General features: G+C 38.6%; 1 protein-coding gene across 7 annotated transcripts in view; it reads right to left on the bottom strand.

The window, feature by feature from the left end:
- Window positions 1–11,776, bottom strand: part of GTF2A1L (general transcription factor IIA subunit 1 like) — a 63,752-nt gene extending 51,976 nt beyond the window's left edge. Inside the window, exons 1-5 of one of the 7 annotated variants that reach the window (XM_032652049.1) lie at window positions 6,577–6,715; window positions 5,751–5,881; window positions 4,434–4,585; window positions 3,963–4,064; window positions 3,637–3,770 (exon numbers count right to left, since the gene is read on the bottom strand). In XM_032652049.1, the coding sequence (XP_032507940.1) occupies window positions 3,637–3,718 (82 nt within the window). In that variant the 5' untranslated portion in view covers window positions 3,719–3,770; window positions 3,963–4,064; window positions 4,434–4,585; window positions 5,751–5,881; window positions 6,577–6,715. The other 6 variants (XM_032652043.1, XM_032652045.1, XM_032652046.1 and 3 more) reach the window with 6 other exon arrangements.
- Between the last annotated feature and the right edge of the window lie 11,145 nt (window positions 11,777–22,921).

The following is a 22,921-nucleotide window of genomic DNA, read 5'->3' as shown; positions in this document are numbered from 1 at the left end:
TCAGCGGCTGTGGCACATGGGCCCAGTTGCTCTGCAGCATGTGGGATCTTCCCAGACCAGGGCTCGAACCCGTGTCCCCTGCATTGGCAGGCGGATTCCTAACCACTGCGCCACCAAGGAAGCCCCATGTATTTTTTAAAAGTGGATTATAAATTATATATAATAGAATATAAGAATAGAACAGCAGTTCTCAAAGTTTAGTGTACAAACCCCTGGGGGTCCGTAAGATACTTTCAGGGTTTCATAAGGTCAAAACTATTTTTATAATATCAAAACAATATATGCCTTTTTAATTTTTCACTAAATATTTTAAGGTGGGGGATGGTGCTGACATTTGCACTGATAGCACAAAGCCGTGATAAATAAAACTGAAGGCACCTTCACATGAATTAAGTCTGTAAGCACCAAACCTTACTAGTGCTCATTGTATTTACTCTCCATTGCTATCTACTCACAGTTTAAAAATAAACAAATAAAACCAGCAACAACAAAACTGTCTCACTTAAGAAATTCCTTAATGTAACCATAAAGAATTATTTTTACTAAATTTCAACCCTCAAGTATACTTGCTTTTAATATTCTGTGTGAGGAAATAGGAAGAACATATAAAGCATTTCTGTAGCATCCAGAAGTACAGGGAAGTATGAGGAAATCCAATGGTGCTATTGTTTAAGTTGGGAGCTGACCTAGCTAATTTCTTTTTTCAAGAAACACTATTTTACCTGAAAGAAAAACTGACAGAAACTATGGTTCATCAGACTTGGGTATTTGGCAATCTTTTGAAAATGAACTAAGTGTGCCCATCACCTCAAGGAAAACAAACTGACAGTATTTGTTTGGCAATGATAAAATTCAAGCTTTCAAGCAAAAATTAGAATTTTGAAAACTATATCCACTACAGTAAGCTTCATCGCTTTCCAATACTTAAACACTTTCCTGTGAGATATGTGGAGATATTAATATGATTTTTTATCCTGTACAATGAACCATGTGTCAAATGTATAACTCAGTGAACCAATATTTTCCACGTCACCCACGTATGTTACAAAATTACACAGGGGTTAGACAGTCATTCAAAATGCAAGATATACCAGTGAACTTTAACATCACAAAAAGTCCATTGATATGGTTTCAGATTACACTTTGCAGCTAACCTCTCAGAAACTACCACATGTTGAGTTTTAGCATAGTACCAAATTACCTGAAAAAGCTATTAAAACACTCTTCCTTTTCCAATTATCTATCTGTGGAAGATTAGATTTTCTCCTGCCAAAACTACATATCACAACAGATTAAATTTAGAAATAGATATGAGAATCCAGCTGTCTTGTATTAAGCCAGACATTAACAAGAATTGCAGAAAAGTAAAACAATACCAGTCTTCTCACTAAATATTTTTTTGTTCTGGAAAAGAGTTATTTTTAACAAATATATATTAACATACAATCATTTTTTTAATTAATAAATCAACATTTTAAAAATTTCTCAGCTTTAATTTCTAATATGGTAAATAGATACTAACAACCCACATAAAAGGAAGCACTTTGAGGTTCTCAATTTTTAAGTGTAAAGAGGTCCTGAGACCAAAAAATAAAAAAGTTGACAACTGAAGATATGGCAAATGACTAAACAAATGGATAATAGAGTCAAAGAAAATACAACAGGGCAAACAAATTTTAACAGTGGAGAAGACAAAGGCAAAGGACTTATTCCACTGTAGATTTAATTTGAACTTGTTATCAAGAGATAAAAAGGTTGTAGCGTACGTTTAGGCTATCTTTTTTTTTTTTTTTTTTTTTTTATTTATTTATTTTTTTTAGACACCTAGGCTATCTTAATCAGGCTTTTAGAAGCATACAACAAGATGATATAATTTAAAAGTACTTCAATTTTATGAGGCTGCTTACTTCAAGAATCTTATTGCAGGGTACCTCGAAATGAAGAGGGATAGGAAAAAGGCCTATAATGCAGTTTTACAGGATACATGTGCTTCCTCTTCACTTCATCATGAATGATGTAGAAAAGAATAAGAAGAAAAACTGTCTTGTTTAAATGTAATTATTTCTATTATTCTAACCTCTAAGACAGAATTAGAAAGAAAGAAGTGCTGAGCGAAAGTCAGCTAGATACGTTGCAAGACTATTTTGTGATTTAAATCACTGGTAATATTACCATCTTGAGGCAAAATCAAGTATTACAATAGTGTTCCAGCTAGTCTTTTCTTAAGAACCATGCTTTTCATAAAAGACGATCAAATATTTTACTACTCCACATTCACCACCCTCCAAGCCACTCCTAAGGAAAAAATCTTTAAAGTTCTTTAATGAAGAAAAAATTTAAAAGAATGTTATTTAAATAGAGAAATAAAAGGGATGCCCTAATAAAACAGTAAAGTTAAAAATGAAAGCATAGCCAAAAACTGAACAATTGATGTAATTCAATGTGTCAACTTAATAATTAAAACAGCCATGGCTAACTCTTAAAGAGCAACGTTACACATTTTAAGCACAGCATTATGTAAGTTGTGTTTGGTAACTCAACACTCATTGTTATTTTCATTTTTATACGTTATAATTGCTGTCACACTTAAATTCTCTCATTTTGTAATAGACGAGGTAGTAGCCTCCTTACTATCGATATTTTCCCCTCACCTTGACCCACAAGATTTTCATGTGAATTTTCCCAAGTATGCCATGAACAAGTTTTTACTGACAATCTAATCCAAAATCTACCCTTACCTCTTGCAGACATTCATCTATTGAATTTCGGCTAAATCCAATAAAACCTACTTGTGTGTGTCTGTCTGTATCCGCACACGTCTATATCTGGGTGTGTCCCCTGAGTCTGGATATGTCTGTTGGTGTGTGCCTCTGTGTCTGTCAGTGCATCCCTATGTGCCTGCGTCTCTGTACATCAACATGTAGATGTATATACACACACACATCAGGATAGCATAAGGATTATAAGAATCAGAGGAGAAAAAAAGAAATAAAGTCTAGAAAGATATAATAGTATTGTTTTATCTTTTAGCAGTTAGTCTTTTCCAGTTTAAATTGATAGACATAATATGGACAAATATTTCCCTTAAAAGCAGAGGTCTAGATTTAAGTCCAAGATGAAAGACAATACGCATATGGTCCATTTCTAGCCATCATTTTATATCCAAAACTGTGAAGTAGCCTGAATAACCTCCATATTCCTGTTTATACTCCATTTTGCTTCCATTTCAATTACAGATTTACAATACATACAGATAGCAAGAGAAAGAGAAAGAATGCACAAGCTTGCAAGCACCCATCTTTCCCTCTGCTTCTTCACCAAGTGGCTGGATTACTCCTTTACTAGAGCCAATCAAATCCTCTGAGATAAACAAAGGGTATTTCCAATAGCCCACAAACTATATAATTTGCTCCTATGAAGTAAGGCTTTGTCACCTTTGTAGACTATAATAGTTTTAAAAATAGTTTAAATAACCTAATTTTTTTGTCAATAATTACATGGCAGTGATGACTTATCCTGTGTTCTTTTAATAGCAATGATTGTGAAGTCCAAGCCCTCTCCCCTTAAGAACATTACCCTAATTCCAAACCACCACCAAATGAGAATTTGTTCTGCATATAGTATTAATTTACTAACTATATCCAACCTGTTGATGACTGCAATGTTTGGTGCAAACTGTGTGGCAACTGAAGGGTGAACAAAGGCAAATGGACACCATTTCTGAAGAAGTCTTCTGTTGCTTTAGACTGCAAAACCTTTGTTTCCCAGAGCTGCAGAGAAAAACAAAATGTTTGCTCTAAAAAAAAAAAAATTAGGGTATTTCCTCCTATATTTTTTACTTTTAAATTGTCAGCTGAAGGCACAATAAGTGGGTAAGTATTAAACTATAATTAAGGGGTTTGAATTTAATTTATCCATTTTTTTTAAGCTGAAAAAACGAGAAACTTCTACTGTCTACAAACCTGCTTCAGGTCTTTTAAGACTTGTTCCTCTATACCTTCTTCAGCAAATAGATCCCGCACTCCTTCAATTACATCTTCAATTACAGATCTGTAGAGTTTAGACTACATAAAAGCAATTGTTAAAGTTTTACATTCTCAAGTTTGAGTGTATCCAGCCTTAAAAAACATGCAGTATACACTTTCTAATCTTATATTTGAAGAAAAGCCACCATAAGGATTTTCACTCTGTGCATCCTATTCCCAATACAGTCTTAGCTTTGCATAAATTGGTTAACTTCAGACCCATAGTCTCAGCTTATCTATAGGGCTGAATCACAATACTACAAGAAAATAAGAGATAATAATCTCATCAAGATGTATGGTTACTTTTAGGATCCTTGGCTTTTGTGTCAGTATTTAACCTCCACACTCCTTTTTAAAAAGGAAATTAATTTAAGACAGGTGGAAATGAACCTTTTGTTTTCAATTTACCTTTTTCTCAGAGGGACCCAGGAGCTTTTTTAGAGTTTACTATATTACTTCCATAAATGTAAATAAATTCCAAGCCATAAATTTGGGGCAAGCAACTACAATAGAGTCACCAGTCTGTCCCGCTTCCAACATACAAAGTCCAAAAAGATATTCTGAACCATGGTCAAGTAAAAGTACAACTGCACCGAAAAGGATTTCCTAAGAGAAACTAAGGACATAAACCTTACCCTTCCACAATCTGCATACTGCAGAGACTAAGTAACATCCTAAAAGCAGATCTTTACCAGATTAAAAACTGGTCAATATCAATAGAAAAACAGCCCTGTGAAATAAACTCAGTCCTTCAAATCTATGTAAACTGTGCTCCACTCCCACCCTAGTCCAAAATGGCAATGCTAGGAAATTCCCTGGCAGTCCAGTGGTTAGGACTCGGCGCTTTCACTGCCTGGGTTCAATCCCTGGTGTGGGGACTATGATCCCACAAGCCATGCGGCACCACCAAAAAAGATCAAATAAAAATAAATAAAATTAAAAAATGCAAAAAAAGAATGGCAATGCTAAGTGTACTGACAATACTGACCTAGTGGAAGTTCTACTGATAAGAAATAACAAAATAGGAATTTAGTTGAATTGCTTATTTCAAATTGCTTAATCAGGCCAAATTGAAAATTCTGTCATTCTAGGACTACTTTTTCATACTACTCAGTAAATATTCTAAGTACTCCTATTCATGCGAAGAGTAGTTAGGTATTAAACTTATTCCTTCTAAAGACCCAGAGTGAGCCTACGAAAAAGCCAATCAGTAATATTTAAATAATACGTTATTCACAAGCATAGTCAATAAGATTAAGTGCCCTAGATTAATTAGTTCCTTCTTCTAAAACAGTCTACCCTGATAAAGCTGTGCTTAACTGATGTGTCAGTGTCAGGCCCAGCTAGTGTGATCACACTTAAAGCTAGAGGTAAAAACTCCTAGGGATAAAAACATCTTTTAAGATCTACCCTCAGAATGTAACAGCAGCCATCAAAAATAACCCATTAGAACATAATTTTTCAAAAGCAAAGTAGGAATTGAACATACTTTCTCTTCTAGGACTACAGCTAGACTTTATATTCTTTCCCTGTTATCTTCATTAGTATATGTATAGTCCACTATGCATAGCCCAGGAAATCCATCTTAACCTCTTCCCTATGTAAAAGAAAACACACACACATTCCTTGGAGTTTCACCATCAAATAAAATGGTATACACGGTAAGCTTACATTCAAGCATAATTATTTCACATATATTAAAATACATTATCAGAAAAAGGATACACATTAAAAGAATAACTTGTCTTCAGAAATGAACCATTTTATCCTTCTTATGTACAGATGGAACCCATAAAACAACACAGATCTGGACAAGCACATTGCCTTTCACCAAATGTGAAGTCTGTTGAAATGAACTGAAAATAAACGTGATTTCTTGACTTTCTTTCTTTAAATCAATTTTTAGGATTGATAGAGGGTCTCACAAGACCATTTAGCCTGTCAGTTCTCATGCGAGGTTTACGTACTCCTTAACGGTAACAAAACAACGTCTGGGTTTATCAATTCCAACTGTACACTTAAACATTAAGATGCTTAAGGATGGGGAAATGGAGGGGTGCGGGAGAACTCTAAAAATATGTGGTGGGGTAACCTAAAGTATCACATTACCTGTTATTTCGGGTAAATAATACAGCTTAGACTCAACAGTGGTCATACTAAAATTAAACTACAATTAGAGTACAACTGAACTCAGTAATTCTAAACACACTAAAATGGAAGGCTTAAGGTGCGTTCCATCTCTAACCACCTTCTCAAATCCTCACTCTAGAGGACCTCAGCTCCATGAGGAGTAAGAAGGAGAAGAAGAGGGGCACTTGCTGTTCTGGCGGGGGGCCAGGTCCAACTTCCGGCTGAGCTACTGGCCCTCATCCACTTCCTCTAACACGGAGGAGAAGAACAGAGGAGCCCCTAAGGGAGAGGGCTCCTGAAAGTCTGTAAAGAGCCAGGAGGGGAAAAAAAAAAGGGTGTGCGGAGCTCCACTGCCATAAGCCCAGGACCGCGCTCCCTCTGCACGGAGCACAGGCCGAGAGGCCAGGCTGGTGGTCCTTACCACCGGGTTGACGGACTCCATGACCGCTGCTCCAGCGCCTTGACGCTTGCGCCTGCGCAGCACGCGATGCGCCTCCGAGGACCATTCTTTGCGTGCTTTGAACGTAGGTGCACGTTGTCCACGCAACGACGTCAGGACGCTGGGGGCGGGGCAGGGGAGGAGAGAAAGGTTAATGATGAGGGCTAAGTGGAGTCGCGCTGCAGAGGCAGTTAAGAGGTTGACCTGAAAGTGCAAAGAGACCAGATAAAACGGGGTGGTTAACTCTGGTGTAACCAACTTTGGGCCGTTCACATGACCCTTGAAGAGCCTTTATTTTCTCAATCTATAAAATAAAGGCTAAGAAAATAGGGGATGAGCAATGCAGCGGTAGATCCCAGTTCACTTTACCTTTGAGAAGAGGGGAGCTAGTGGTATCTGTCCTCTCCTTCTGCCAATTTTCATTCCTCCCCTTACGCCCCAGTCACAGCTGAACTCCAGTATATAATAAGAGTCAAACTCTTCTAAGATTGGTTCTCAAAGTGTACAACAGCAACATCAGCTTCATCTGGAAACCTGTTAAAAATGCAAATTATTGGGTCCCTCCCCAGACCTACTGAATCAGAAACTCTGAGGCTGGGACCTAGCCTTCTGTAACTTTAACATGCTCTCCAGGTGATTCTGATGGGCACTTCAATGAGACTCTTTGTCCCAAAGCAAAGATTTTCAGCTTTGGCTGCACACTGAAATCACCTGGGGAGCTTAATAAAGGTTTGGCACCTGAGTCTCACCCCAGAGACTCTGATTCTATTATGCAGCCAAGTTGGAGAACCACTGATAAAGTCAGCACCCCAATACCACCCAGGCTCCTTTTCCTCCTCAGGCAGAAATGACACTCTTGACCTGTAATAATTCCCTCCTTCCCCTGAAGGGTAGAGCATCTAGGGGCATACCTTGCCTAGGGCTGAGGGTAGATGTAAGCACAGATAACCTGGAGGGTTAGATAAGGGAACAAGTCATTTATTGCCACTACTCTGCCTTTTAAAACAGCCTTTCTAGCCTGCAGATAGATCCTGACCTAACCAGATGGCTAAGTTACTGAATGATTAAAAATCCTATCAGGTTTAAAATTGGCTGTTTATTTATTTATTTGTGCATGTAAGTTCAGTAAAGCTATTTATATCTGACCATTCTGTATTTGCTTTGCCTGGGCCAGGTACCTTATAGTTTGTGAGTTTCAAGAAGCTAATTTATATGAAGCCCTTTAGAAGACTTTCCTAAATTGAAAACTATCTGAAATTTCTTTTACAAAAAGCCAAGAATGTTACATAGTACTTTTTAATGATTGTATCTCTACCTGGCAATTTACTACCAGAAGTATTCAAAGTGACTTAACTTACACCCAAAACAGAAAGCTAAAAGCAGTCATTGATTCCTACTGATATCATAAAAATTCAATTATTCAGCTTATTGCCAAAAAATCTCATTTTTCATCTTTTTCATAGCCAAGTTTTAAAACTTTATTCCTAAATGCATAGGATTAGTAATCACCTAACTTTTGGGGACAGCATACTGTTTTATATTACTTCATTATAGATTTTATCCTTCTCAGGGCTATACTATAGATCATACATACTTTTCAAATTAAATTTGGACCATAAAAAGTGTGACTGAGTTGAACTGTTGTTTCTTAGTATACTTAGTAGACTCAGGTTGCCAAGAGGTTATGTAACTGGCAGAGAAATGTCAGTAACTTTCCATTTGCCCCTGGTGGTCTGTCTGCATGGTCACTAGTAGACTAAGATATAGTTTCTTCCCAGTAATAGACAATGGCTTTTAGAGGAGGTATACTTTAACCTACATTCCAGGTGAATCCAAATTGCAAATCTGCTCTCGACCTGAGATAGCCAGCTTCCAAGATGGCCCCCAAAGATCCTTACCTCCTAGTATTCGCAACCTTGTGTTCTCCCCTCCCACACTGTAGCACGGTTTGTCTGGGTGACCAACAGAAAAGCAGAAGTAATGATGTATCACTTCTAAGATTAGGTTATAAATGACTGTGGCTTCCTTCCTTGGGATTCCTTCAGATCACTCACTTGGGAGAAGACAGCTGTCATGTTGTGAGGACAGTCAAGCACTCCGCCTATGGAGAGGCCCAGGTGGCAAGGAACGAAGACTCCAGCCCATAGCCAACAGGGATCCCTGTTGGAAATTGATGCCTCCCCATTTGGGCTGTCAGATGATTGCAGCCCTGACTGGTCTGCATCCCTTTGAGAGACTCTGAACCGGAAACTGTGTGAGATAATAAATATTTGTCATTTTAAGCAGTTAAGTTTGGGGATAATTTGTTACACAAAATGGGATAACTAATACAGGACCCATTCTCTGATCGGACTGTGCCTAGTGAAGGCTTGGTTTTTCCTCATTGTAATCTCAGCATTTAAGCTTTCCTGAGTACCCTCATCAGTCACAAGAGCATTTGAAAAGTATGTAAAGGAATCTTTATAGGCTGATATTTGATAGTGTTGACCCCAGGTTATCATCAAACAAGCAGACTGTTGTAGTCATGTAATGATCACATTTCTTTTGTCAGTTTTTCAAACTCAGAGGGGAAGTGTGTTGCATACACAAAAGACTTTTGATGCTAAAATTGAAATTTCAAGATCCCAAAGCCTCAGTGAGGCAATTTTACAGTAACTTTTTTTTTTTACGTTAGTAATTAGAGAATAAGAAAGGAATGCTGAGCTTTGGTCTGTCTTTGAGTACACAGTTTTTGAAATTACACCTGTGGCAAAATATAAAGCTCTTCCCCAATTGCCCATCACAGTTCAGAGCATCAGATTTTCATTTTCTCCTGTTTTGTTTAGAGGCTATAATATCTATTTAACATATCATTTGTAATCAACACTAGTTTTGTAACATTTAAGCAAATCTTAATAATCAGATTAATTTCTCTGCATTCTGTAAGTTCATATTACTTTTGCCTAGAGGTTTCAGTGATATTATAAAAGTAAAGAAAAAAACTTCTCTTTGTTTATTGTGAGAAAAGGCCATATCTATGAAGTCCTTTCTCTGAATAAGAATGTTTTTAAAAATGTATTTTAGAGACAGCCCATTATCTTTTACGTATTAAATTTTACAGTCAAATGCAGAGCATTTCAGTAACTCTAGACTCTAAATAATATATTTATCAGTAATGAAAAATACAAGTTAGGCTATGAGCATATGCCTTAAGGCAGCAAATATTCACTATTAGTTTCTGAACGTTTTTCACCCAATGCACTAAACCCAGCAGTACTGTGTTTCTCTGCCTCTGTTTCATCCTTCACATCATTCAGGAAATGAAAATCCACATAATCTCTACCTCACCTTGTAACTTTGAAATGGCTGCAATGTTAGTAGTTCTGATTTGTTTATACTCTGCACTTTTATAACATTTTCCATTTTCTAATACAACTCTAAAATCAACTTACATTATTTGAACATCAGATACAATTCCACCACGATGAATCCCTCCCCGCTCCCCCAATAGGATTTCAGTTAAAATGACCATGTGACACAGTGCGATGGCCAACTGGTGACCTTATCACACAGTGGAACACTGTTAATGTTCACATTACTACCTATTTTCAAATGTTTTAATATTAAAGAGATGTATACATTGTGTGCATATGAAAATGAGTGACTATAATTAACTCAAGGAAAGTGTGAAGGATGACTTCAAACACAGTTTTCCCTATGGCTACTTTTCAACATTCTCATGGGGTCTTGATAAGAATTCAGTAATTTCCAAGCTAACAAATTATTCCATTTTCATTTCTTTAATCACAATGTGTATAATCAAATGTGAACATGAAATATTAGCAAGAATAATGTCTGTTGTCTCCAGTGAATTTTCCAACCTAAATTTCTACTTAGAGAAGATGGAGGTAAAGACCAATAAATTGAACTTAAGGCTATGACCTGGAAAGAACCAACCAGCTTTGTTCCCACAGTAAGTGTACTTATCTTCTTTCCTAATTGGTCTCATTTTGTAAGATGTAAAGGTAGCATCTTGAATATTCTATATTATTCTAGATGCTTCAAATATCAGGAGAGGCAGGGACAACATGGAGTAGACACGCTCCTTCCTATTCCTTTTGCTAAGCACAGCTAAAAAAATCTCTGGATATTATACATAAAACAAAGATAAGAAGACTCTGAAAGGTGGAGAGAAGAGCATAGACAGTTAGGGACCTCACAACCCAAAGAAAGACACAGCAGTAAATCCCCTTGTTTTCTTTTTGCCTCACCTATACCAGCCTGGGTACTGGTGAAGCTTGCAAACCCGGAAACATCAAAGGTCACAGACCAAAAAGAACAAAAGCCTTTTTTCTCAAGCTAAGGACCAGAAAAGGGGCAGCAAGACAGGAAACTTTTAGACAATATCTGCTCTACTTCAAACGCCACAGAAAAAAAGCAGCCCCACCCCAGAGCCGTCAGCAAAGGCAGAGTAGGGAGTTTAAACTTCCACGCTTGCCCAGCTGTAACGAGGTGCAGCCATCCCCACAATGTCACTGGAGGCCACCTGGGATGCCTGGACTCGTCTCCCCAGCCCAGCTATGATGAGGCATCCCCACCAGCCACTAGGGTTGTGTCAGAGAAGACCAAGACCTTCATTCCTGCTGGGTGATATTGAGACCTCCCCCTGCAGTGTCCGTGGGGGCCATGTGAGAAGGAGTTACAAGGTCCCCTTCCCTGCGTCAACCAGCGCGATGTCAGTGGAAGCCAGGTGGGGGGCCTGAACCCCTACCCTACCCAACTGTCACGAGGAGACCCTCCTCCCTTGGGCTGTCAACAGAGGCTGAGCCAGAAATAAGGCCTGGAAACCTTGGCAGTAGCAAGTGGGTACTTTCACTTTCCCCTACTGGACCTGTGTCAGAGGAGACCTACTAAAATAGAAGATTTAAACAAGATCCAGAGTCTCCTAATAACCAAAATGTCCAGGATGCAATTGAAAATCATTTGTTACACCAAGAACCAGGAAAATCTCTACTTGAATGAGAAAAGACAATTGACACCAACACAGAGATGACTAAGAGGTTGGAATTATCTGACAAGAATCTAGCCTTCATAAAACTGCTTTAATGAGCAATTAAGCAAGCAATTTAACGGGCGCTTTAAACAAATGAAAAAATAGAAAGTCTCAGCAAAGAAACAGAAGATATAAAGAAGAACCGGATGGATATTTTATAACTGAAAATACAATAACCAAAATAAAAAGTTCAATGGATAGGCTTGTTATGGATTGAATTATGTCCCCCCTAAAAAGGTATTTTGAAGTCCTAACTCCCAGCACTTCAGAATGTGACCTTATTTGGAAATAGAATCATTGCAGATATAATTAGTTAAGATGAGATCATACTGTAGTAGGATGGGCCCCTAATCCAATATGACTGATGTCCTTATAAGAAAAGGACAAAGATAGACAGAAAGACAGCCATGTGAGAACAGAGGCAGAGATTGGAGTGACGCATCTACAAGCCAAGGAACACCAAGGATTATTGGCAAACACCAGAAGCTAGAGGAGACAAGGAAGGAATTCTCCCCTACAAGTTTCAGAGGTAGTATGGCTCTATCAACACCTTGATTTCAAACTTCTAGCCAAACTTCAAACTTAGGACAATAAATTTCTGTTATTTTAAACTACCCAGTTTATGGTAGGTTGTTATGGCAGCCCTAGGACACTAGTGCAGGGCTCAACAGTAGAATGGAAATGAGAAAGGAAAGAATCAGTGAACTTGAAGATAGAACCATAGAAATAACCCAATTTGAACAACAGAGAGAAAACAGTCAATTCAGATGTAAGTGGATTTCTTGTCAGAAACCATGGAGGCCAGAAGGAAGAGGCCTGAAAGAAAAGTGCTAAAAGAAAAGAACCATCAACTCAGAATACCATACGCAGTGGTAATATTATTCAGGAAATAAAGGGAAAATCAAAACATTCTCAGATGAAAGAAAACTAAGATAACTTATCACCAGCAAAACTACCCTAAAAGGATGGCTAAAGGAAGTTTTGAAATAGAAAGGAAATGATAAAAAGGAGGAATATCAGGAAGAAGAATGAAAAGTAAAAATATATGTAAATATAGTAGACTTTTCTTCTTTTGAGTTTGCTAGTGTGTATGACAGTTGAAGCAAAAATTGTAATACTGCCTCATGTGGTTCTCAAATTCTATTATCAGTGGGGGAGGATAAAGGAAAACACGGTTTCTTCAATTCACTGGAACTGGTAAAAATGTTGACTATGATAAGTTATGCATGTATAATGTAATACCTAGAGCAACCACTAAAAAAAATGCTACACAAAGAAATACACTCAAAAATACTATAGATAAATCAAAATGGCATTCTAAAAAAATGTATAAGTAACCAACAGGAAGGCAGAAAAAAAGAAAAAGAAAAGAGAAGTAAAGAACAGAGGGAACAAACAGAAACCAAAAAGGCACAAACCAGTGTTGGCAAGAATGTGAAGAAAGTGTAAAATGGTGCAGCTACTTTGGAAAACAATTTTGCAGTTTCTTGAAAAGGTAAGTATAAATTTACCATATGACCCAGCTATTCCACTCATACCCAAGAGAAATGAAAATATATGTTGACACAAATACCTGAACATGAATGTTTGTAGCAGAGCTATTGATGATAGTGAAAAGGTGGGGAAAACCCAAATGTCCACCAAGGGATGAATGGGTAAATAAAATGAGGTATAGGGACTTCCCTGGTGGCACAGTGGTTAAGAATCTGCCTGCCAATGCAGGGGACACGGGTTCGAGCCCTGGTCTGGGAAGATCCCACATGCCGCAGAGCAACTAAGCCCGTGTGCCACAGCTACTGAAGCCCATGCACCTAGAGCCCGTGCTCCGCAACAAGAGAAGCCACCGCAACGAGAAGCCGCGCACCCCAAGGAAGAGTAGCCCCGGCTCGCCACAACTAGAGAAAGCCCGCGCGCAGCAACGAAGACCCAATGCAGCCAAAAATAAATAAATAAATATTTTTAAAAATGTGATATAGCCATACAATGGAATACTATTTGACAATAAAAAGGAATGAAGTATTGATACATGCATGAACCTGGATGAGCAACATGGATGAACCTCAAAAACATACTAAGTGAAAGAAGCCAGAGACAAAATGCCTATATTTTATATATATATATATATATATATATATATATATAAAGAAGATGTTGGGGGTAGGAGTTTATTAATTAATTTATTTATTTTTGCTGTGTTGGGTCTTTGTCTCTGTGCGAGGGCTTTCTCTAGTTGCGGCAAGTGGGGGCCACTCTTCATCGTGGTGCACGGGCCTCTCACTGTCACGGCCTCTCTTTTTGCAGAGCACAGGCTCCAGACGCGCAGGCTCAGTAGTTGTGGCTCACGGGCCTAGCTGCTCTGCGGCATGTGGGATCCTCCCAGACCAGGGCTCGAACCCGTGTCCCCTGCATTAGCAGGCAGATTCTCAACCACTGCGCCACCAAGGAAGCCCTATACTATAAAATTCTATTTTTATGAAATATCCAGAAAAGGCAAATATACATAGACAGAAATTAGATTAGTGGTTTCCTGGGGCTGGGGTGAGAACGAGGAGTGACTGAAGATAGGCTTTTGGGGGAGATGGAAATGTTCTAAAATTGATCGTGGTGACGGTGGTACAATTCTGTGACTATACCAAAAACAATTAAACTGTACACTTAAAACAGGTGAATTTTATGATATATAAATTAACCCTCAACAAAGCTGTTGAAAGGTATCAGGGGAGGCTCTCTTCTTTAGGTTGGAACTAATTTCTTTTTAATTGTGGTAAAACACACATAACATAAAATTTGCCGTCTTAACATTTTTAAGTGTACAGTTCGGTGGCATTAAGTATACTCACATTGCTGTGCAGCCATCACCATCATCATCTCCAGAACTGTTTTCATCTTGCCAAAGTGAAACTCTGTACCCATAAAACAGTAACTCCCCATTTTAATTTAAGGTTACATTTTATCCTTATGTGGACAGGTCAAGGAAATTAAGTATCTGGTCTCATTTCAAGTGCAGGAAGAAACCTTCTGCAGTTACAGAATGGTTCCAAAATACTTTTAACAAAAGACAGATACTCTCATTTCACAACCAGAAATAACACTTTATTGGATTTTGAGTATTAAATGAAAAAACTTGATCCCTAGCACACCGTAGGAGCTAAAAGCCTAAAGGTTCTTCTTCACTTTGAGCAGCTTTCACAAACAAATTTAAACCAAATTTTAAAATAGACATTTTAATCTTTTCAACCCCTTGAAGATGTATGTGTGTGTTTATTAAGAAAAAGTGTATTCGTAATTATAAGTGTGATAGATTTTAAATTTCTTGAGGACTGAGGCTATTATTCATCATTATATGCCCCCTGAGTTCCTAGCATAGTACCTCCAATATGGAAAGCATTCATTAAATGTTACTGATTTGGAAGGGTAAAGCTGGGATGAAGAGAGAGAGTGGCATGGACTTATATACACTACCAAATGTAAAAGAGATAGCTAGTGGGAAGCAGCTGCATAGCACAGGGAGATCAGCTTGGTGCATTGTGACCACCTAGAGGGGTGAGATAGGGAGGGTGGGAGGGAGGGAGGGAGACGCAAGAGGGAGGAGATATGGGGATATATGTATATGTATAGCTGATTCACTTTGTTATAAAGCAGAAACTAACACCATTGTAAAGCAATTATACTCCAATAAAGATGTTAAAAAAATGTTATTCATTTGAATATACTGTTAAACTATTGTAAAGTGGAATTTCTAGCCTGTTTGTTGGTGAAAACTAGGGACTAAATTGCAACTATGTTTAGGAGAAGTGGTGCATAGATCTAAATTCATCCTATCATTCATTCATTCAAAATTTTTTATCCAACATATCGATCATAAGCTCTAGCTAAGCTTATGATTAATGGGACATTGATACCACCACCCCTGTATTTTGGGCCTCTTCCCCAAAAACAGGAAATCACTGTGGACAGATCCACCCCAATTGAAATCCTAGTTGGGGAGGAGGGGGAAGAGAAATACACAAGCATCTACAATATAATGGGATCAGTACTAAAAATTATTTATGAGGAGCAACTAACCTGAATGGGGGTAGTCAGGGAAGGCTTCCTGGAGTAGGATGCCTAAACTTCGATCTGTGGAATGAGTAAGAGACAAAGGAAGGGGGCAAGGAAGGGTGTTCCAGGGAGAGGGCACTGTACAAGCCAAAGCTTGGGGTGTCTACACCTCTAGGGAACGCGGTGGGTTTGAGGAAATGACAGCAGTTTGGTTTGGCCAAGAGGATAGAGAACAGGGAAATCTTGGCAAAGCTAAGGCTGGCTGGTAAGTAAGGGCCAGAGTGCATGTTCTCCACTGACTACAGTGTGGAGGTAGATTGGAGGATGACCACACAGGAAGCAGAGAAGCAGTTAGAAGTCTGTGGGGTAAGGAAGAATGAGCAGCTCTGTTGGAAAAGCTTGCAGCAGAAGCAATTTCCCCAGAGAAGAACAAGATCTAAGTTACCAATGTATAGCCTTTTCTGGCAGTCAGTCATATAAGGCAAAGAGGAAGAGAGGGGGAAGACTCCAAGAGACTTTAGGGGAAGGGGATGGAGCACCCACTGATGGGGGAAAAGGTAATAAAAGGTGACAAACATCATCTAGTTCACAATTTTACCCAAGGCCACTTCTGGTTCCAGTGTAAGTTTAATATAGAATTTGTCCTTTTCCACAATGAGTACTTAGCAAAGCCTTTGAAAAATATTTCAATGTCTCAAAATAATCCACTGGAGAGGCAGGCTCTTGGCATTTAACAACGCCACCGTTCAGAGATGCTCTTTCCTTGTCCTTTTCATGGCACTTGAGGACCTTTGGGTGGAATTCTCTCTGAGCAGTGTGAAAATATCAAAACAAAACCCTACAGAAAAGGACAAGTGCTGCAACTGGGTGCCATGTCCCACCCCCATGCAGCCACTCTCAGATCGGCAGCATCTTTCTCAGAGATGAGAAGCAGAAAGAGACTAAATTCTACACTGATCACAATTGGGTTTCCCCAATCAGAACATTTATTCTCTGTTAGAGGGAATTCATAGTCTCAGTTCCAAAAATCACAAAAATGTGCCTGTTGGGTCAGCATAGCTGATATTCAAGCATTAATACCAGTAAAGAGCAAATAAATTGAAGGACATGACCAAAGTACTCAAGAAAATAAAATCAAAGTTGGTCATAAAGGGTCCTTAAAGGAAATTCATAGACACCCACCCTCTATGGGAGGGTGGAAGGGCTCTGAATCCAATGCCATTTCTGTAAAAGAAACTAAGAAATAATACCTTGGATATACAGGCCTGCCTGCATCTGTACCCGTAAACTCTGCCTTGCCTCCAACTGCAATGTGTGAACTGTTTACGCCCTTATCTAAATCAGCCCTCTGCTGGCTGATCTCATCCCCTCTGATCTACTCAGAGATAAGGTCCTAGCAATTTTCTCCCTCTCTGTCTTCTGCCATATCAGTTTTCCTTTCACAACTGATCACTGCTAGCCTGCAGAGATATCCACCACCTGATGCATACCAAGGAGTGGGGAGAGGGCAGTCAGTCCTGGATGCAGGCAATAATGGTACACACTGTCTGTAGAGAATTTAAATACATGAGGAAATTGACTAAAAGTCTCTCTCTCTTTTTTTTTGACCATGCCACTTGCAGGATCTCAGTTCCCCAACAAGGGATTGAACCCATGCTCCCTGCAGTGGAAGTGCAGAGCCCTAACCACTGGACTGCCAGGGAATTCCCATAAAAATCTGCTTTCTATTATCACCATGTGCTGACAGTTCTAAGCAACGTCTGAGCTAAAATGCCCCCCTCCCCAACTTTTTTATTGGCATAGTGTTCTAAACAGTTGCTATAATTACTGTTGTTTTAATAATGCATATGTAAGCTTCAAATTGGCACATTTTTTTTTCATTGGCACATTTTAATTTCTTAACATTTAATAAACTCAACATTTAATAAACACTGTGTTCTACACAGAAGTTAATTTGGAAAACTCCCAGTTACACAGTTGGACCAGGACACATGTGGACTTAGATACACATATTTGTTATGGGAATACATAATGGTCCAGAATTGTTCAAACTTGCTTCAGGCACAATTCTTGTCTCCATCCCCTTTGGTACTACGTATTCCTGGGTTTGAATCATAGATTCAAAATAAACAATGATCATAAATATGAAGAAATAGAACCTGAGTCACTTCAGTTTTGTCATTCTATGTGACCACTTGGAGTTGCTATTTGTGTCTTTAAAAGAGTGTAGCAGAGTATGAGTGGCAAGATGTAGTAGTTTTGTTTGGTTACTTTACACATGAAATACTGTATTTGAATAATAATATATTTTAAATGGACATTTATTCTTCTATTTTAATCATTAATTGTTTTAAAACTAAAGAAGGAATCAAGAAAATAAAACATTACATCAGCAGCTACTTAAATTGTACTTTTTCCAAATGTTTTAATTTCACTAAAGTTCATTTATTCGTTACATTGACATAGAGTATTATTATACCAGACTATAACAAAGAATCAAGGTACAAACTCTTAGGTAAATATAAAAACTACTAAATGAATAGTTGTGTATGGGACATCCCTGGTGGTCCAGTGGTAAAGAAACCACCTTCCAACGCAGGGGACGCAGATTCAATCGCTCGTCGGGGAACTAAGATCCCACATGCCACGGGGCAACTAAGCCCGTGCGCCACAACTACTGAGTCCCTGCTCCTCAACTAGAGAGCCTGCATGCCGCAAACTACAGAGCCCACGCAGCACAACTAGGGAGATGCCAGCACGTCGCAACCTAAGAACTCACATGCCGTAACAAAGGCCTGACGCAGCCAAAAACAAACAAACAAAAAATAGTTATGTATATTTTGTCCTCTAGGAACTTGGAGGAATTTGCAGGTGTTCACCACATCAACATGAAATGACATTGACCAGTAGAGTTCAATCAAGAAAATATTTAAAAGCAAAACAAGAGACAATTGAAGCAATGGCTGAATTTATATTGAAGTATATAATACCTTCAACACCACACATACAGTTAATGAAAACTGAAGAAATAGGCACATCTGAAGATATAAATGATACAAGATTCAGATGACATGGGATTGAAAGATGACAAGGAATCATTTTCTATAAGTGCTGACAGTGAGAAAGAGGAGGAAATTTTTAGCAAGAGTCAACATCAGTAAGGTTAAAAAATAATAATAATGGAGAGACACTAGTAAAGACCAAAGCCAAGACTTAGGTCTCAAGGGTTGAAGGGATGTTAAAAAAGATCTCATCCTCACCAGCTACTGTCCCAAAGTTCATATTTGCAGCAAAGCTCCCCCCAAAAGCCATCTACTCACGGTCTCCACATGCACTTGAGCTGTCTGTCAAGTTCACCGATGTTCTCCATGTTGCTAAATTCAATGGTCAATTCTTAGTCCTCATCTTATCCTATAAGCAGAATTTGAAGGAGCTGATTACACTTACTCAAGTGAGCTACTCTTCCCAAGTCTCCTTTATGGGATCATCCTCACTTTCCTGACCTCTGAACTTTAGAGAATGCGAAGGGTCAGTTCTCAGACCACTTCCACTCTTTATATTCACTCCTAGGTGATCCCATCCAGTCTCACAGCTTTAAGTACTGATATCTCTAAAAGTCACATCCCTAGCCCAGACCTCTGTCCCTCCTTATACAGCCAGTGGTTACTTACTGTCTCCAACTGGATATCTAATAGGCATCCCAGAGTTACCACATCCAAACCTGAATTTCTGATCTCTCTCCTCAAACTTTCTCCTAACAGTCTTCCCCTTCTCCGTAAAAGACAGCTCCATTTTGTAGCTGCTCAGCCAAAACTCCGGGAGTCAGTTTTGGTTTCCTTCTTTCCCTCACTCTGGGAATCCAATCCAATCCATCAGCACACACTGTTAGTTCTGTATTTCAAACATGTTCTGAGTCCAACCATTTTTCATCTCCCACCCTAGTCACCATCACCTCTCACCTGGGTTATTGCAGTAGCCTCCTAACTGCTCTCTCTGCTTCTCTCATTGCCCCGCTTCTATGTCCATGGAACCATCTTAACATGTAATTCAGCTTATGTCACTCCTCCACACAAACCCTTCCAGTGGTTTGCGTCTCACACAAAGTCCTTCCCATAGCCCATTGAGGCCTACTGACCTGCTTCCCTCACCTACCCACAACCTCTCTGATTCCTCCCCCAACCATCCTCCTTGCTCACTCTGCCCTGGCCACCTTATAGCCACCTGCCTCCTTGGTGTTCCTCTGACAGGCTAAGCACACCTTGACTGCAGTGCCTTTGCACTAGAAGTTCCCTCTGCTGGACACACTCTTATTTCTTTCAGGTCTCTGCTAGAGTGTCATCTCATCAGACAGGACCTTCCTGACCAACCTATCTAAAAGGGCATTCTCTGCCACTCTGTTGCTTTTTTTTTTTTTCCCTACATAGCAATGATCACAGCCTGATACTAGTTTATTGTCTCACTTCCCCCACTATTACATATCCTTTACAAGAACAGGAACTTACTGTTTCTGTGATTGTTTATCCCCAGTGCCTAGAAAAATGCAGGTACTTAGTAGACATGCAGTAAACATTAGAATTAGCAAGACAATTAATTGGAGCAATGGTCACATAACATTTTGAGGTGATTCAAAGTCACCACTTAAGGCACCCAATGTCTTAAACAAGCCTTCTGTACTTCAGAGTGTGGAAGACAGCTTCAGGAAGGCCTCAAATGTTTAGCCACATTCATAGACTTACTCATGCTCTGAGGTTTTTGGAAACACGTCATTCTAACAGGCTTTATAAGGGAATGACATCATCTACCCAGAAAGATTTCTGAGAGAAAGACAGAGCCCATCTTGAAAAGACAATGCTCATTATTGATTTCAGAGAACTAAACAGGGTAAAGTCTTATCCCCGAGTCAAGGTGGCATGGAATATTCTCCAGAAAGCACATAGCTTGTTCTTACTTCAGAGCCTGAAAGTACAATCCTGGGCTGGAGCTCTTCAGAGACCACATCGATCTTGATATATGTACCTGGAAGCTCAGAAGCTGAACGTGATAGATTCATTGTAATATGTTATACATCTTTCAAAGTAAGCAGATTTAGAGTTTATTAATTCTCATCAGAAAAAGTTTGTTTGAAATGTGTTCAGAAGAAAGGCACTATTTTTCTATCTCTTTAGTACTTACAAATGTTTAGAGATAAGTATGGTATTTAAATCTTCGGGATGTGTAAAATTGTATTTAACAGCCTTTTTAGACAAGGCATTAGGAATACTTTAGAGTGTTTGCCTATTGCATTAATTTTAATTATACTCCACTGGATTCACAATGCTTTGAAAATGCTTTACAAAATGCCCCCAAGATCTTTTATTAATCGCAATACAAGCACCATCAAATTCAAACGCTGTTTCTCATTCTGGGTAGCAGCAGCTTGCCTGCGAGCGCCCTCTTCTGTTTCAAGATAATACCGCAAATTGTATTACAGGGAATTCACAGCAATTCTGGATAGTACAAAAATGGGCTTTTCAGGAAAATGTCAACACACACAATCATATTATTTAAATATGCTATCCTCCCACCTGAGGTTTGTACGGCTTTTCTGGAGCAGATAGATGAGGCGAAGATGAGGGAAATGTTGCAGTCCCCGAAGTATAGCGGTGATTTGCATTTCTTCTCTAGGCAGTCTCATAGAAATGAACTTTAATCTTTAAAAAAAAAAAAGGGGCAACTCGTCTAATCTGTTCTCCTACAGACAGGACATGATTTTAAGGCATAAAATCACCTGGAGCTTTTATCTAAGGTAGTTTTTGTAACTCACCTATTTGCTTTCTGGCTAGCAATTCTGTCTTGCTTTAAAAATTGACAAATTCGTGTTTAGATGCCAGGTCTAAGCAGGATCTTATTAACAATTATAGCAAAAATCTTTTGTTTCAGTATAAACTGGGGAAATATGCAGGCAATCAGGTTGAGCGCCATGAAATTGCCATCAAGAATGGTTAAATATTGTCAGTTTCACATGGTTCAATTAAATACCTTGTCCGTCTTGTCAATTTAATAGCCTTGTCCCTTAGGACCCTGGGTAAGAGCACAAAAGGTCCTGGGAGTAGAGTAGCTGCTGAGAATGGGGAGGGGCTGGAAGAGACCCAGCAAAATGTAGTGAAATCACCTTGTGTCTACACAAAGGGGGGGGGGGGGCGAGTCTAGGTGAAGTTGAGACAAAACAGGAAAGAAATGATTGATGGAATTTGAGAAATTTTGTTATAAATAGGATTGGTTTATGTTACTTAATCTTTTTGTTGTTCCTGCCCAATGAGAATCAAGCCCTGTTAATTTCAGTAGTGGCTAAAACAGTTCCAAATGATCTGGCCTCTATGAAGTTTCATTTCCTGATGCAGTTTTGAAATTTAACTTTACTATATAGCTAGATAAGAATTGAATTCCAACACATGGCAGCTTCCTCATGAAAGGGCGGGTGGAGAGGTTGTTAGGTTGGTTTTTATTAGAGCTGATTTATCTTCATATCTTTAATGCCCCCCCAAAACACACACACTTTATCTTAAATAGATTCTGTAAAATTGCAAAAAAATAATTTTCTAAACTTAAAAAAATTTCTTTACATGCACATCATTTCCAGTTGCCAAAGTTTGAAAGTTCCTTAGAATTTTCCTGGTGATAAAGTTCACCCCGTTGGGAAGAATTGTGAAAGACTAACTAGTTCATTTATCCAGGTTATCAACACCTTCATTGTCTTTGAGTTATTTTACAACTCTGTAAATTTTAGAAAACTGATAATAACATACATGATCTTTGTCCATACAAATGCAAATTAATTAGGGGAAATTGATTATTGATATTGGCCTATGGATAGATCCACTTTGCATCTATTTGTAAATTCTTTTCAGAATTCCTTATTTCCTGTACATGTCTCCGCTCTTTGAATTCTCCTTAGAACCATTTGTAACATCTTACCAGTTCCCGTGTTAGTTAATGAGTTAAGTAAGATCTTGGGCATCTACTCATATCATTTATGAGAGTAATGATTATATCCTCTTTTAAAAATCATCCTTTAACATCACCAATTGTAGTCTGATTGTGTTATTTTTCCAGGATGTGCCAAGACGCCATGTACACTGAGTCCTTAATAGTGAAGCAGGTATACATTTGCCTGACAGAGTCAATTGGTTAAGGTTATTGAAATTGATTTCATACCTTAAAAAAAATTGCCCCAGACCTTGCAAAAGAAGATATAAGTCCATTGCACAGCAAGAA

This window comes from Phocoena sinus, chromosome 13, assembly GCF_008692025.1.
Source record: "Phocoena sinus isolate mPhoSin1 chromosome 13, mPhoSin1.pri, whole genome shotgun sequence".
Classification (NCBI taxonomy): Eukaryota; Metazoa; Chordata; class Mammalia; order Artiodactyla; family Phocoenidae; genus Phocoena; species Phocoena sinus.
This window is presented reverse-complemented; position numbering and strand designations above follow the sequence as displayed.